The sequence below is a fragment of the Solea senegalensis genome, linkage group LG6 (genome assembly GCF_019176455.1).
Source record: "Solea senegalensis isolate Sse05_10M linkage group LG6, IFAPA_SoseM_1, whole genome shotgun sequence".
Classification (NCBI taxonomy): Eukaryota; Metazoa; Chordata; class Actinopteri; order Pleuronectiformes; family Soleidae; genus Solea; species Solea senegalensis.
The window spans coordinates 11829964-11844818 of NC_058026.1; the positions used below are offsets into that span (position 1 = coordinate 11829964).

The following is a 14855-nucleotide window of genomic DNA, read 5'->3' on the forward strand; positions in this document are numbered from 1 at the left end:
CCAACAGGTCCATGGATAGCTGTGCCACGCTGTGCTGCTCGAGTGTACTACATTTGTGTTTCTTAAAGTGTGGTACATGCGCGTGAGCTTCCTCTGGTGGTGCTAAATCAGAAATACTGTTCTACTGTATATACCACGATGTGTGATCAGAAAAGTGCACGGAAAATGAAACAAATAACAAAAAAAAAATATATATATATAATAATAACTAGAGTCACCTTATCTCTCGCTCCATCTTCATCTATTTTCACTATACCAGTGTGTGAAGTATGTGAGGAAAAGGAGGATGAGGAGAGAGCAAATGATCTTAAATCTGCCACCTGTGAAAAGTCTGCAGCTGACTTTGCTCGGCCTATTTACGTCACTGTATTTTAACGTTGGTGATAATGGTGTTACTTTGAGAGCTCAATATTTTCTCACGTGGTACTTGGTATAAAAAGTATGAGAGCCACTGGTTTACTTTATTAATTGTTTTTGGTCAGTGCTCATGGTGTGGCACTAACAGTTGCGTTAACAAGCCTTTAACAATGTCATTTGCAGCCCGTTGGCATGTTTTATGTAGCCATTATTGTACCTCGTGTTTTATCTCTACATTTTTGTACCTCTTCCTAAAGTTTTATGTAATCTCTCGGGGAACGGGGAATGGGACTCAGGTTGGTTTATAGCCTGCACCTAAAACACACCAAGATACTTAACAGGCAAAGAGCAACCCTTAATCCCGGTACACGTTGGACCCTCATTAAATGCTCTTGAACATGTGGTTAAATCCTGGAATTGGAACTTTCTCGTGTAGTAAGGCATAAAAAGTTCTGCACACGCACAACTTCAAAGCAGACTTAATTTGCGGGTGTTTCCTAAAAATCCTGAAATTATTTTTATGGAGATTATTTCAATTAATAATCCAGTATTTCAGATACTTATTGATGGACCAGAAGTTGAATATAAATTTGATCACATACTATTTAAGTAGGGCCACACGGTGATGTAGTGGTTAGCTCTCTCGCCTTGCAGCGAGAAGACCCGGGTTCGAGCCCCGGTTGGAACAAGGGCCTTTCTGCATGGAGTTTGCATGTTCTCCCCGTGTGTGCGTGGGTTCTCTCCGGGTTCTCCGGCTTCCTCCCACAGTCCAAAAACATGCAATGTGGGGATTAGGTAAATTGGACACTCTAAATTGACCGTAGGAGTGAGTGTGAGAGTGAATGGTTGTTTGTCTCTAGTTGTGTGTGGCCCTGCGATGGACTGGCGAACTGTCCAGGGTGTACCCCGCCTATCGCCCGATGTAGCTGAGATTGGCACAGCACCCCCGCGACCCTCTGGTGGAGGATAAAGCAGTTAGATGATGACTGACTGACTGACTATTTAAGTATTGTAACACTGTTTTACTTTTATGTATTAGGCTGGTATTAACGTCTGACCTGTTTAATAAGTAATATATATTATATTTTGACTTCCATAATGTATTATAATAAGTGTAATATAAGTGTATCTAAACTATAGTAACATTGATATTTTTTTATTGTAGTTATATAGCAAGAAATAATTGGTGTCTGCTTTTAGATCAACAGCTATATTTTTTTGCCATATTTAATCAAATAATACTGGATTTGTTGTTCTGTCTTTGGTATAAACAAAGTATAAGGCCTGTGTTCACATCACTATCCACTAAAAGCAAGATCTGATCTTATTGTTCAGAGAGTTACAAAGTGACTGTGGCTGCTCTCTGCACCCATCTACCATCGAGATGCATGAGTCTCTATCAGCTGGCAAAGACTGAGGACGTTGGACACATTTATTTGTGGTTAGCCAGGGTAACAGAAACACACACACACACACACACAACCAACGCTCGCACGTTGTACTCTAGTTGTGCTTAAAGAATAGTTGCTGCTCACTGGCACCCTGAATTCCCGTCTTGTGTGCAAAATGACAGCGGCAGCAGAAGCAGAGACTTCGGCACAAGTGATTCATTGCTTTAATCACTCTGGCTCTCCAACCTCTTACCAGCCATGGCAGGGTTTGACACATCACTGCCTTCACGGAGTCTCTGTACCATTTGTCCTATTTAGGACACTGTCACTTCTCTTGTAGACAATTACATATTGGAGGCATAGTGTTGTGTAGATCTGGTAAAATACAGCATGGGGGCTGGTTGAATTGCTGTGACAATTGTTCACAGTTCATCTGAGGTGATGGTGGGGTTTTTGCTACACCTTGAGAGACATGGACATGAGTATTTATCACTCACACACTGATGTTTGTTCACATTAAAAAAACAACAACATTTTGTCTGATTATCTGGCTTTAATTCCATCTCATTTTGATAAACTCAGCACGGTCCTATCGTTATATCCACGGTGGAACGGCAACCTCTACAAACCTCTATTGATTTTTCCCTGGTCTGTCTTTTTATTGCTATGTGCGGTAGAAAGTGGATGGAATCAGTCACTCTTTTTCCCCTATTTGCCACCCTCAGGCAGAGACCTAAGTGGGGTCTGCAGACACTGAGGGTGAAAAAGATTCAGTGAAACACGGGCTGCTTCACTTTCACCAAGAAACAACTATTTTTTAGGAGAAAAAACTACAGAGATGGAAGTCATACAGGAGGCCTTACAGTATACTTTGAGAGTACATGAGAACACTGACAATATCAAGTGTGATGGTTGTTGCCTGAGAAAGTCAGCCTGTTGGACTCAATTCTCCTGTGGTTATTAAGAGGTTTAACCTAAATCAGTTCCAAACGCTCCTGCACTAACATGGTCACAGCAGAAACCAAGCTGCGGACTGATGTGATATGAGAGGATAGAGATGAGAGCAAAGTAAGCAACAAAGTAGCTTTGGAGTTTACGCAGTCCCAGTGTGAGCACAACAAGCTTCAGCCATGACCGACTTCAAGGACACAGAGTTTTGTTTTTACCTGCCAGGCTTTTCAAACATGAATTGAGAGTTCAGTCATGTACAGTAGAACCATTTGTTTATGTTTCTTTCCAATTAAGCTTCTGTTAACCTTCTGAGTGTTGCATTTCCAAACAGTACTGTGGACATTCATAAGTTGCTATGACAGCATTTACTTCTCCTTATGGAAGACGAACCAAAAGCTCTGGTTACAGGAACATTCGTTCTGTTAAGATGCTTTTGTGTGAGGTAAATCATTGATGACTGACCTGAATCAGTGTCAGTATTCTGGTTCATCTCTTTTATGCGGTTAGGGCAAAACAATAGGCTGTATGTTAAAATGGATGTGGTCTTCCTGTTTAAAAAGTGAAGCCCTGGAAGCATGATGAAAGTAACACTTAACCACCAGGGGGTGATTAAGTGTTAACCTCAGCTGGTTTTTGAAAAGAACTCAGTTTGAACGGAAGTCTATAAGATAAAAGGTCAAATTTCTCTCTTGATTTATAATGTCAGTAAACATTTTCCTGAGGAGTTAATGGTCTCAATCGCCAGTTTCAAGTCTTCTTCCATAGAAAATGATGTCAAGTTCATACATTTAGAGAAAAATAGATGATAATGCATGACACATTAGAGTGGAGCCAGTACGTGCCTGGCTGCAGGTAACACTTGTGATCTTCCGGTTTGAAAAACTGACAGGGCGCAGGTCAAATCACAAATCTTGAGGCTTTAGAACTCTAAAACTAAAATACTAAGTCCCCAGTCTATGGGGAAACAAGTACTGTTTAGACCTTGCTTTGAGCACAGGATGATGCAAAATGATGCAGAGGTTTCCTCAAACTATTGCCTCAAAGTTGCTGTTTGCGCCAGCAATGTAGTTTTTCACTTTCATGTGTGTTTGTCTTGCTTGAAATTTGAACTGGTTATGAACTGTACCACCAGCAGTTTTCTTGCTGGGACTGACTGTGTGCCTTCTGTCACGCTGCAGTCGGAAAGGCCACAGGGAAAATAATTTAGTTTCGATCAAAATGCAGAGGTCAGCTCATTTCTGTCTCTAGGAAGATGCTTCAAGAGACTTGTCACCTCTCCTGTACTCTGTCCCTGCCCCGTTGCAACAGAAGGGGATGGCATGTCTGTCAGTCACAGTGTCAGTATTAGAGCTCTTTACAGCCCCGCAGGCCTCGTCCCTTTAGCATTTCTCGGTGATGTCACACTCAGATGACTGCTCCTTTCATTCTGAGGGTTGCTGGCTGTCAAATCAGTCAACTTGACTGAAGTGCTTGTCTGAAGAAACAGCGTGTTCGTGTGTTTCTCTGTGTGTGCGTGTGTGGACATTGCACATTTACAAATCTAGACACAGGAAAGTACCAGTTTTGTCATACATAGCTCATGTTCACTGTCACTGCACTCAACTCAAAGCTTCGTGGTTCTGTAGCATCTGTAGCATCCCTGACTGAAAAATGGTCTGGCTCCTTTACTAATGGTTCAGAATGCTTTATTGAAAACTTAATTCACTCCAAACATGCCGTTAAATTGTCCTAAGCAATGAAATAAAATAAATACAAGTTTTCACTCACATGAACATAGGAGTTATCTCCCTTTAACTCCTCTTTAGCCCTTTTAATGCTATTTCGGACAACCTCTACTGCAGTGCTAAATGTACAATATTTCTGCCCAAACATGTTATTTACATTTTAAGATAAAAACACCTCAATATAGGAATATAGCAATAAAATGTGTAAAACAAAACCGTTTCTTGATTAATTGTGCATATCAACCAACTATAATCACTTCAAATTATGTTTCCTTGTAAAAGAGTTAATTGTGCAAATAACCCACACATAGGATGACGCTAATGACGTAATAATGAAGTGACACTACTAGCATAACGTTCACATTCACATGAAACTCTATGAAGTGAGATTAAAACAACTCAAAACACACATAATACCAAATTAAACATATACAGACCTTGTACCCTTGTCAGACAGAAGCTAAAATAAACCACGAAAAGTCTCCGTTTGCAGCCTTAATTGGCACTACTTTATCTCGTTTTTTCTCCTTTTTCCGGTATGTTTGCCTTTCAAAATAAAATCATCACTTTTGCACAGATGAACCTACCACAATAAAAGTAAGACGTCATTTATGCCATTTACAACAACTACTCGTAGTGTTGTCTTACATGCAGAACATGCCTTGTAATCCTCAATCGATCACATTTGAAAAGTGTGCTACAAAAAGTGTGAATTTTGGTAACCGTGGTCACTGAATATATTTTGAATTAAATAAACAATATGGATTGTGAGTTAAACCAAACATTGAAACGGTGAGTGGTAGTGTACTGTTTATTTGTGTGTACTGTAGCTGCACCTGTGTTTACATCCTTTACCCTGCATATTTAAAGCTGAGATACTTCAATACTACTTCCATCAACAAACTTTAATATTCAATAATAGACTCTCTTCATATTCCAAGGGTTTCAATGTGTTATATTCTGCCCTTTTCCCTCTCTGTCTGACACACCTGGACACATGATTTAAACTTCAAAATGATGTAAGGGTTTGTTTAAGGTGAATCATTTTTCAGGAGCAGTTCCTTTGCTACTATTTCTGAATCCCTCACCGAATCACAGGGGGCCACTGTGTAGCTGTCACTCATGCCCTGCAGAGAGACTGAGGCTCTACACTGAAAGAGCACCTTGACGTTTGCACGTCTGTGTGTGCATGTGTGTCCATGCACAGAAGTCAATCTCAAAGTGTAATGAACATGCAAATCGTCTGTCTTCTGTATGACCTGGGCTGTCGATCTGCATCACAATACAGCATCGCCTTCCAGCGGCTCACAAAATGGTTACAATCAAGCTGGACGTGACTGGGACAAATCACTACACCAAGCCATTTTCCTCATTCATTACAGATAAATCAATCCCCCTTATTGTTATGTTTTCTCCTCATGTCTATTCTCCATTCCTTTATCGATTTCTGTCATCCCTCCATTTGTCTCAACTGTTTTGTCTTCATCCCTTCTTTCAGCTGTTTCCCTCCGTCCCATCCAGACGGAGGTTTGTAATTGGTCTAAATAAAAGCTGATGGGATGAAAAACGGTGAGGCCAAGAGGTAGCTGGAGGTGAACGAAGTCATTAACAATAAGTAATTAACTCTGGGCTTTGTTTTCCATTACAGGAATGGATTGTTATTGTTGTTGTTTCCATTTTTATTGGTTTCTGTGACTGAATCTAGACACCCAATTAGCCTGTCTTTGTTTGGGGAAGGAGTGAGTTTCAGACAAGAGCTGAGTGTTGCTAAATTAAGAAAGCAGGTTTATTTCATGCCTGGTCTGATTTCCTCCGATCTACACATTTTTAATACAATATATTTTTTAAGCAGAACGTAGAAATTCTGTAGAGTGTCTGGCTCTGTAGTCGCTCCACTACATCGAGTTAGCTGATGATTATTTTCTGAGGATTCATCCATCTTCTACCGCTTTATCCTCCACATGAGAGTTGCTGGGGATGCTGGTGCCAATCCCAGCTGACATAGGGTGAAAGAAGTTCGGGTACACACCGGACAGCTCACCAGTCCATCACAGAGACACATAGAGACAACCATCCACACTCACGCCGGAGAACCCAAAGAAACTCCAGAAAGGCCCTTTTTCCGAGCTGGTCACAAACCCGGGTCTTCTTGCTGTAATCTGTTGATTCACTGTTTAAAAAACAAAATATCAATTGATGACATTTTTTTTCTTTGATATGGTAGCGTTCCTTCATTTCTTTGCATCATTGAGATGAAGCTTCAGCTGCCTCGGGTAGCCAAGGTGAGTGGACTCGACCTGAGATGTGATCATCCTACTAATTATTGCAAGTGTTTTTGTTCCCTTCATCTAAGCTGTTCGGGAGGGGATTTTAAAATCACAAGGTGCTTATTTTCTGGTATAATTTCACTACCACTTGGGACAAGTGGTTAGACTCATGGTATAATATCACTGTTGTAGTGTATAATAGAATTTAAAATATTAAGCCATATGTGATTGTTTGTGTTTGGGACAGGCTTATATATCTCAGTCCTTAGAACGTTTTCTCTTGATATGCCTTCTGCCAAGTTATAGGCTTGTGGGTTACTTTTTGCCACATGAGGAGTCGTGCAACAGTGGCGTGGCTTTCTTTTTCCGCAGTTTCTCCGCACTCACAGCAAAAATTAAATTAGACTGGCTGCTTCAGGTGTGTGACACTGATGTGTAATTTGTCTACGTGATCAGAGTTTGAAGTGGGAGCTCAGTCTCTTGTCCTCATCTCAACTCTTCCGCTGAGAGCAACTTACTTCTACAATGACCTGCATGAATCACTTGATTAGAATCACATTTTTGTTTAGCTGACTCTTCTGTGTTGTTCCAGCAAGATGAATTCAGAAATGAGGAAGTGACTTTGACCTTTGCCGGCTCCAGAAACAGAAAATCAATGTATGCCGCTGTACCAGATTAACAACTTCTCAATTGACTCCCAATGCCTGGATCATTAGACTTATGCAGAGTGTATCTTTAACACCATCATTTAATAAGATAATACTATTTGGACACATAATCTATGTTGTTATGTCGTCATTCAAAACAGAACAAACAACCTGCAGAAGTGTACTTTGTCATCATATTGCACTTAATAGTTTCCACACAACAGTGTCATGCCAAAGCATGAACTCTTAATCATACATCGGCATTGATTATTGTTGATTCATTTTATAATCTTACATCAAAGTGTTTTGCACCTTCTACAGTGTGATCATTTAAAATATGAAACCAAACATGCCTGAGATAATCCCCATGTGCCGTGTACTGACGTTTGCAAGCAAGAGGATTTCCTTAACTCTCACATACACAAGACTATTGGTGCCAATCATGCACGCGTCTTTAGGATCAATCAGTCCATAAGTCTAAGACTAATCACACAGGACAATGCAGTTATGCGCAAATATTTGCAGTTTCTAGCGGAAGGAATGTACAGTGGCGATTCGATATACACTATCTTAATCAATTTATCAGTTTAATCAGAAATACAGTACATTATTCTGTAATCATCGTGTCTTCACGATCAATATATTAATACAGTATAGCAAGCAACATCAGAATTGTTAAAAATGCCCATACCAGCGGCGCTACATATGCAGAGCTGTCAACATCATCAAGGACCCTCACCACCATTCTCATGGCCTGTTCTCCCTCCTGCCATCCGGCAAGAGGTACAGGAGCATCAGCTGCAGAGCAGGCAGGATGCTGAGCAGCTTCTTTGGACAAGCAGTGAGACTCATAAACGCCCCCCTCCCCACCAACACGCACACACACACACACACACACCACGGTTTCAAGACTCATAAATGGATGTGTCTTGCCTTGTGTATTTATACTTAAGGGTAAATACATCAGAATATTTAAGGGTTTTAGTATCTACTTTCCTTTTTTCTGCTATTTATTACATTGTCAGAAGCTATGTATTTTTACTCATACCATGTGGAATGACAATAAAGAATCTCATATCTTATAACAAATGCCATGAGATTATGTTTGCTTTTTCCTGCTTATGCCAAAAGCTTGACGACAGGTACTTTACATACAATCAATGCCTATCTAATGTAATTTAAGGCTGGTTTGTTTCAACCATCATATTTTTCTAAAGTTGCTTCCGCCCCTCGGGACGAGATTTCGTCGTGACTGAAATGTGATAACTTTTTGGGGCGAGATAAAAGAAGTTCTTGGGAAACAGTTGAAACAAATGTGCCTATGTCTTCTCCTCCTTTAGTCCGTGTTATTGATAAATGGACTGTGCTCCCTGTCTAGTTTAGCCATCTATCCTACAAGAAAATGTGTTAAGCATACCATAAGAAACACTGTCTCCTGCTCTATATATCACTTGTGTGCAGACTTAAACATTAACTCATATATAAAGTGTGCAGGCCTGCATGGAATGGGGCCTATTTTGAAACGGGCATCTATTGTACTATAAAGTCTGCATGCAAAGGTAACATATGGAAATGGGACACATTTCAAAACTTAACCTGGACAGGATAGAAGAAGCATAAACAAAGGGAAAGTCCAACAGCATCAACTGTGTTGCTGTAACTGTGTTCATGGAGAGGCACTGAACACTGGGAGTATCTTTATCTACTTTACAGAAGCTGGTTAGCTCAGCCTCAGGTTAGATGCTGTGTGAAAGTAGACAGCTCATTAAGAACAGTGACAAGGGCTGCAGACAGAACTTAACCAGCTGAGAGGAAGGAGGACAAGACCAGCAAAACAAAAAAAGCTGCATATTAGCTGTGACAGGACCCGTGACACTTTCTCCACTTTACAAGTGGGGAACTGGACTTAATGCCTCGTCCACTGAAATAATAGGCGTCACTTCACTATTACAGTGGTCAGCTCCTGCCACATTTAAAGTCCTACAGAGAGAGAGCGCTGCTTTCTAAATATTTAGCCTAGAATTATTAACAGCTTTGTTTGCTGTCTAAGCATTTAAAGTGAGGTGAAGCATCCTTGCCTTTGGGTATTCTCTGGATCTGACAGAATGCCTTTCAGACTTCAGTGATTTCTATACTGTGCGGAACTGTTCACACAATCCACAGAGAGGGACAGCATGGGTGGCGGGCTGTCAGTCATATCCCCATGTACCAGCGGTAAGTGATGCGTGAAGGGAGTTTCAGGTTTTACTGTCATCTTCAGTCTGGTTCCCTGTAGAACTCCACCTTCTGCCTCCAGTTCTGCTCCAATGCTCTGCTGGCTGCAGACTGTGTAATCTGTGCCACAACTAAAACTGAATGCTAATCATTTCACCCACTGAACAAATAAGGTTGTCTTAAGTTGTACCTGGACCTCCTTCCTTCCCTTTCTATCTATCTATCTATCTATCTATCTAGCTATCTAGCTATCTATCTATCTAGCTATCGGTCCTAGTGTATCTGAAACTGGTCTTGTCTGGGGTCAAAAATCAAATAAAAATACATGACACAATTCTGAATGTATTCGTTTGTTTTTTTCTTCACACTGTGCTTCCTAGGTGCTGTGGCAGTGACAGCGCCATTCCTGTGGCTGCAGTAACACAATCTACCGCTGAGTGCCGCGGTTGTAATGCTGATCACATTCGCTGTCCGTGGTGCTGAACTGCCAGGCACAACAAATATAAATAGAACCATCCCATAGATGAATTATGACAACGTAGATTCTAATGAACAAAATATGTTCACAGAGAAACATAAACAGTCACACAATTATATTATATACAGTTAAAATATACCCTCTGTAAGATATATAATGTTTCTCTTTTTCTTTTTGATAAGGAATCAATTAAAGTGCTACATGAAAGAACAATAGACCACAGTAAAGGACAGTGAAAGCAACAGGGAAGTGAAAAGCCGTATAGGCGGTGCCATCCAGAGACGACTGCTGCTACAGAGGCTTCAGATTCGGATCAACACATCTTTCTATTTTACTGTGTAGCTGGACCAGCGTCAAGTGAGCGGGAGGAAGATGCAGCTGTGGAGGAAATGAGGGAAAGTAGCCTCCCAAATAAAAGAATACTCAGGAGACGTATCAGTGCAATAGCTTACACAAATGTTGTACACTGCTCTGGACCTGTTTTGCAGATTCTTTGATTTTTACCCCTTTGACATAATGTCACCATAACAATCAAAGACCAAGATACTTCGTATTTATGTATCTAAAATAGACAGCAGGCACATTACTAGACATATTTATGTCGTCAGTCCAATGGCAGGTTGGCGGTAACAGCAATGTGAAATAACAAAGACAACAACAACAAATACGACGGGAGACAAAACATATACAATGAATGCAACGTGTTCAAATGCTGGACGTGAGGAAAAACGCGTTTTGTTGTTTTTTAACACTTTTATTAGCGTCCTCTCAGAGACGTCCTATCTGTCACGCTAGTATTAAGAATAGAGCTCTTATTTTGAAAGGATTAACCGGACATAGCAGACGTGACTCCATGTGCCCGTGGAGACGTAATGAAGGAGGAAACCCACGGCTCACTCACTCACTGGCCACAGTCGCGCGGTGCTGCTAGCTTCACTGTGAAGTTGCGACGCGCGTGCACCCAGCCCCTCTTCATCACGAGAGACACGAGGACACACTTTTACTTACATGTTGGACAACAACCAGGTTTCTATTATTACTAGCTCGGGATTTAACACACACACACACACACCAGCAGCGGTTTTAGCTCAGCTTCACGGTGTTCTCCTTGCGACGGAGGCACACGAAACGGGACGTGGTGAATTAAACTTTCTACCGTTCCCCTTTTCGGAGCGATAAAGAAGCGTTTCATGGGTGCGTTGTTTCTCTAAAACAACAGTGGACCGCGTGACGTATACGGGACGCACATACAAATGTTTGGCCACCTGAAGTTCCAGCTCGAGAAGTCTACAACAATGTCAGGGGTCGCCCTTTTTGGAAAATGATTGCTGGCAGCATCGACGGTAAAATAATGGTCAGAAGATGTCTAGTCACGTTCAAACCGTTCAGGTAAGAGACTGCGAGGATTATTAGCATTTGATATGTGTGGTTGGTTAGTAACGAGTTTGAATGTATGGATAATTTTTTTTTTATTTGGGAAATTCACGAAAACAGCTCTCGTGTTAATGAACGCTCATTTTTGTTGGCTCTTTACTCACCCTGTAGTCCTCATGGAGACCAAAACCCAGGTCCTAATGAGGCTGAACCTCATTTGTCAGTCCCTAGGTGAGAGGTAATTATGTGAACTGTGGAGAGGATTAAGATTATTTACATGGATGGAACTGTGTTACAGAACTGAAGTACCTGTAATTAAAGATTTGGTTTCATATGAAATTGACCTTTGCATTTGTCATTTACAATAAATGTAGTTTTTATGTCGTGCCACAGACAAAGTCTCATGTTGTGGACAGTTGAGTTTAACCTATTTAACTGGTTAGGTTCATGTTAGAGGCTATCAAAGAGAAGCTGAGCTCAAACAGAGGACTTATATTAGAGACGAAAAAGGGGGACAGCGATTCATCACGAAAGAGTAGTTGTTAATCATAATCCTGTTTTATCAGTCAGCCGAGCTCTAACTTACTTTTCTTGCTGCATGGATGGCTCCATTATCACTGTGTAGCAGGCGCTTTGTTTGTGATGATGTGAAGGGGGAAAACTGGAGGGGATTTATTACACATGTTAACCACTTTAACAGCTGATATTTTTACAGTCCATTGAGCCATGATGTGCCAGTCTGCTTTATGTTATTTGCCTTGATAGAGCCAGAGTAATGGCAGCCTTCAAGTCATCTAACATATCCATCTTTTCCTTTTTTCCCCTTCTTCTTCTTAGTGTTAGAATTTGAGCAGCACAGCCTATCTGTGGTAGAAGAACAAAGTACCTCCTCAAGTGTTTACCACCTTTTTACTTACTCATCACCTGCTAAAACTGTTGGATTTTCTCAATTGTTTCCCCTGTCGACTGAAGTAATAGTGCAGCACCTGCACAGCAACCATCATCCGGAACATCTATCTGCTCAGTGGATGAGCGTTAATTCAAGCACATTTGATTCAGCAGCTTTGCCACACAGCTGCACTGGCCTTGAGAGAGAATTTACTCAAAATAAAAACCATATCACTGTCGCTAAACTTAGTTTTCAGTCATTTTGTTGTGGATGGAGGGAAAAAAATTTAATTGCATTTTGCATTTAGTGATGGTTTATTAATTAAGACACTTCCCTAGCCAGCTTCAATGAGGGATACAGTGATATATTAAAAAGTACAGTATAATTACTATCGCCATAGAGTCCACATGCGATTCAGTATCAAAAACAAGTTTCTGTCAAGAAGTTAAACAATTAATAGTTGCCCCTGACAGTTTAAAGCTGTAGTGCCTAACCTTTTAATATAAACAAATGTCTGTTTACGTTCAAACCATTTCCAAACAAGTTCAACCAACGCTGATTGAGCCTATCAACTCCACACGACTCTTAAAAATAAAACCTTCACAATCGTATTTTAATCACAATCCTGACTTTAGCTTCTCACGAACGTGATTTCTATATTGAAAATGCATCCTATTCCAACAACGCTCCCCGAAAATAAAACTGCTTCCTTACATGCCTGCATGTGCCAATCTGCCCGTGTCTACACCTCTGAGCTCCAAGTTTCCTGGAGGCAGTAATGTTGCAGTAAAAAAGCAGACAGATTCATACAGCAACACTATGGCTGAAAACACCAAGTGACCACTAAATGCTTCAGAAGTGGATTCAACTGAACCCTACTGACAAGACTTGAAGAAATAAAGTGTTATAAGTCCTGCTCATCATACGCTTGTTCATTATCTCAAACCGTAGGCGGCGTACGGATGCCATGATGTTCAAATCGTTCCCACACTTCAGGCGAGTTCCTGTACCAGGAAAAGTTTATTAGAAATCACCACAACACCACAGCTCCTCCATCCCTGGCAAAACTGCTCGCTTCAGAAATAATCTACCTAGAGGCATGTGGAGGAAGCCAATTAGCTGATAGCAGATCTCTCTTTCTGATCCAATTACAGGGAGCAGAGCATTCACTTTAAGCGTATTAATTAAAGACTCGTCAGGCAGGACCGGGGCCTAATCCTCTCATATCACCCACCTAACGCCACTGTGGAGAACGGATAAATGATTGAAAGATCAGAGGGGAAACGCTCACCCTTAGGATGGCATCAGACTAACATCAGCAGAGCCACATGAGCTGACACTCATGTTTCACTTTTCCCTTATCTTAATGTAATTGTTTGTTTTGCTTCCAAGCGTAATTTGCTGCTTGTCCCGTCATCTTTATCAAACCCATCACTGGCTCTGCTTTTCTTTTCTTCTTTTTGATTTAAGGCACGGAGGGTGACAGTTAGAACTTGTGGACCACGCGGTTGGCGTAGTGGTTAGCACTCTTGCTTTAGCAGCAACAAGGCTCGGTCAGAACAAAGGTCTTTCTGCATAGAGTTTGTATGTTCTCCCTGTGTGTGCGTGGGTTTTCTCTCCCCCCCAGTCCAAAACAGGGATTATGTGAATTGGATTGGTTGTTTGTCTCTATATGTGGCCCTGTGATGGACTGGCGATCTGTCCGGGGTGTACCCCGTCAGCTGAGATTGGCACAGCCCCCCGCCGCAACCCTAATGTGGAGGATAAAGCGGTAGATGGATGGATTTTGATTGTTGGCTTCCATGTACTTGGCCTGCTGTTTATATGAAAAGTGCGTAAATCATGCAGGTATAAGTTTTTTTTCCCATGGCTTCATATTTATGACTAATAATCCTTTGAGCTTAATGATTGTATGGGATTGGATTCACACCAGTTACTATACTGCTGCTCTGTGGGTCCACTGACAATGATTGAGCTTTTCCAATTCATTCCACAATATGCCTGGAACAGATGGGGTAATATTTCATTATTTCATAATACCAAATTATCCTGGGAGAAGCACAGAGGCACAGTATATGACGTTATAGAGTGGATAAGAACAGACTCTTATAGATGCTGGGACTCTGATGCAGTATGATAATAGTCTTCTGATGGTTTCAGTGTAAACTAATGACATGTTTACATGCTGACACTTTACTTTGAAACCTCTTCCTGTCGTCCTGATGATCACACTGATCATCACGTTGAAGTGTTGAGCAATCTGCTTCCACCGCCAGCCAATCATGACGGTAATCAGATCTGAGAAGTTGACTTTCAACATGTATCCATGCGCAGATTCATCTGTCTGGCTCCTAAGTGCAATCAGTACTGTAATTCATTATGTCCAGCTCCGGCTGAAAATGTAGTCGAATCACTTCCAGAAGGTACGGAACGCGATGAAGAATTACCTTGCGACCGTTCATCTGCTTTAGGTTTTGGAATGATCAGATAGTTGTTAGCGTGTTTGATGCAACCTATTAGACAGCCTTGGAGACGATGATTCTTCGTTATCAATTGTTTTGTG

General features: G+C 41.1%; 1 protein-coding gene across 3 annotated transcripts in view; it reads left to right on the plus strand.

Moving 5' to 3' along the window:
* The first annotated feature begins 10942 nt into the window (after positions 1-10942).
* Positions 10943-14855, plus strand: part of LOC122771420 (alpha-1,6-mannosylglycoprotein 6-beta-N-acetylglucosaminyltransferase B-like) — an 89224-nt gene continuing 85311 nt past the window's right edge. For all 3 annotated transcript variants that reach the window (XM_044028984.1, XM_044028986.1, XM_044028985.1), the window contains exon 1: positions 10943-11418. In XM_044028984.1, the coding sequence (XP_043884919.1) occupies positions 11351-11418 (68 nt within the window). In that variant the 5' untranslated portion in view covers positions 10943-11350. The remainder of the gene's footprint in view (positions 11419-14855) is intronic.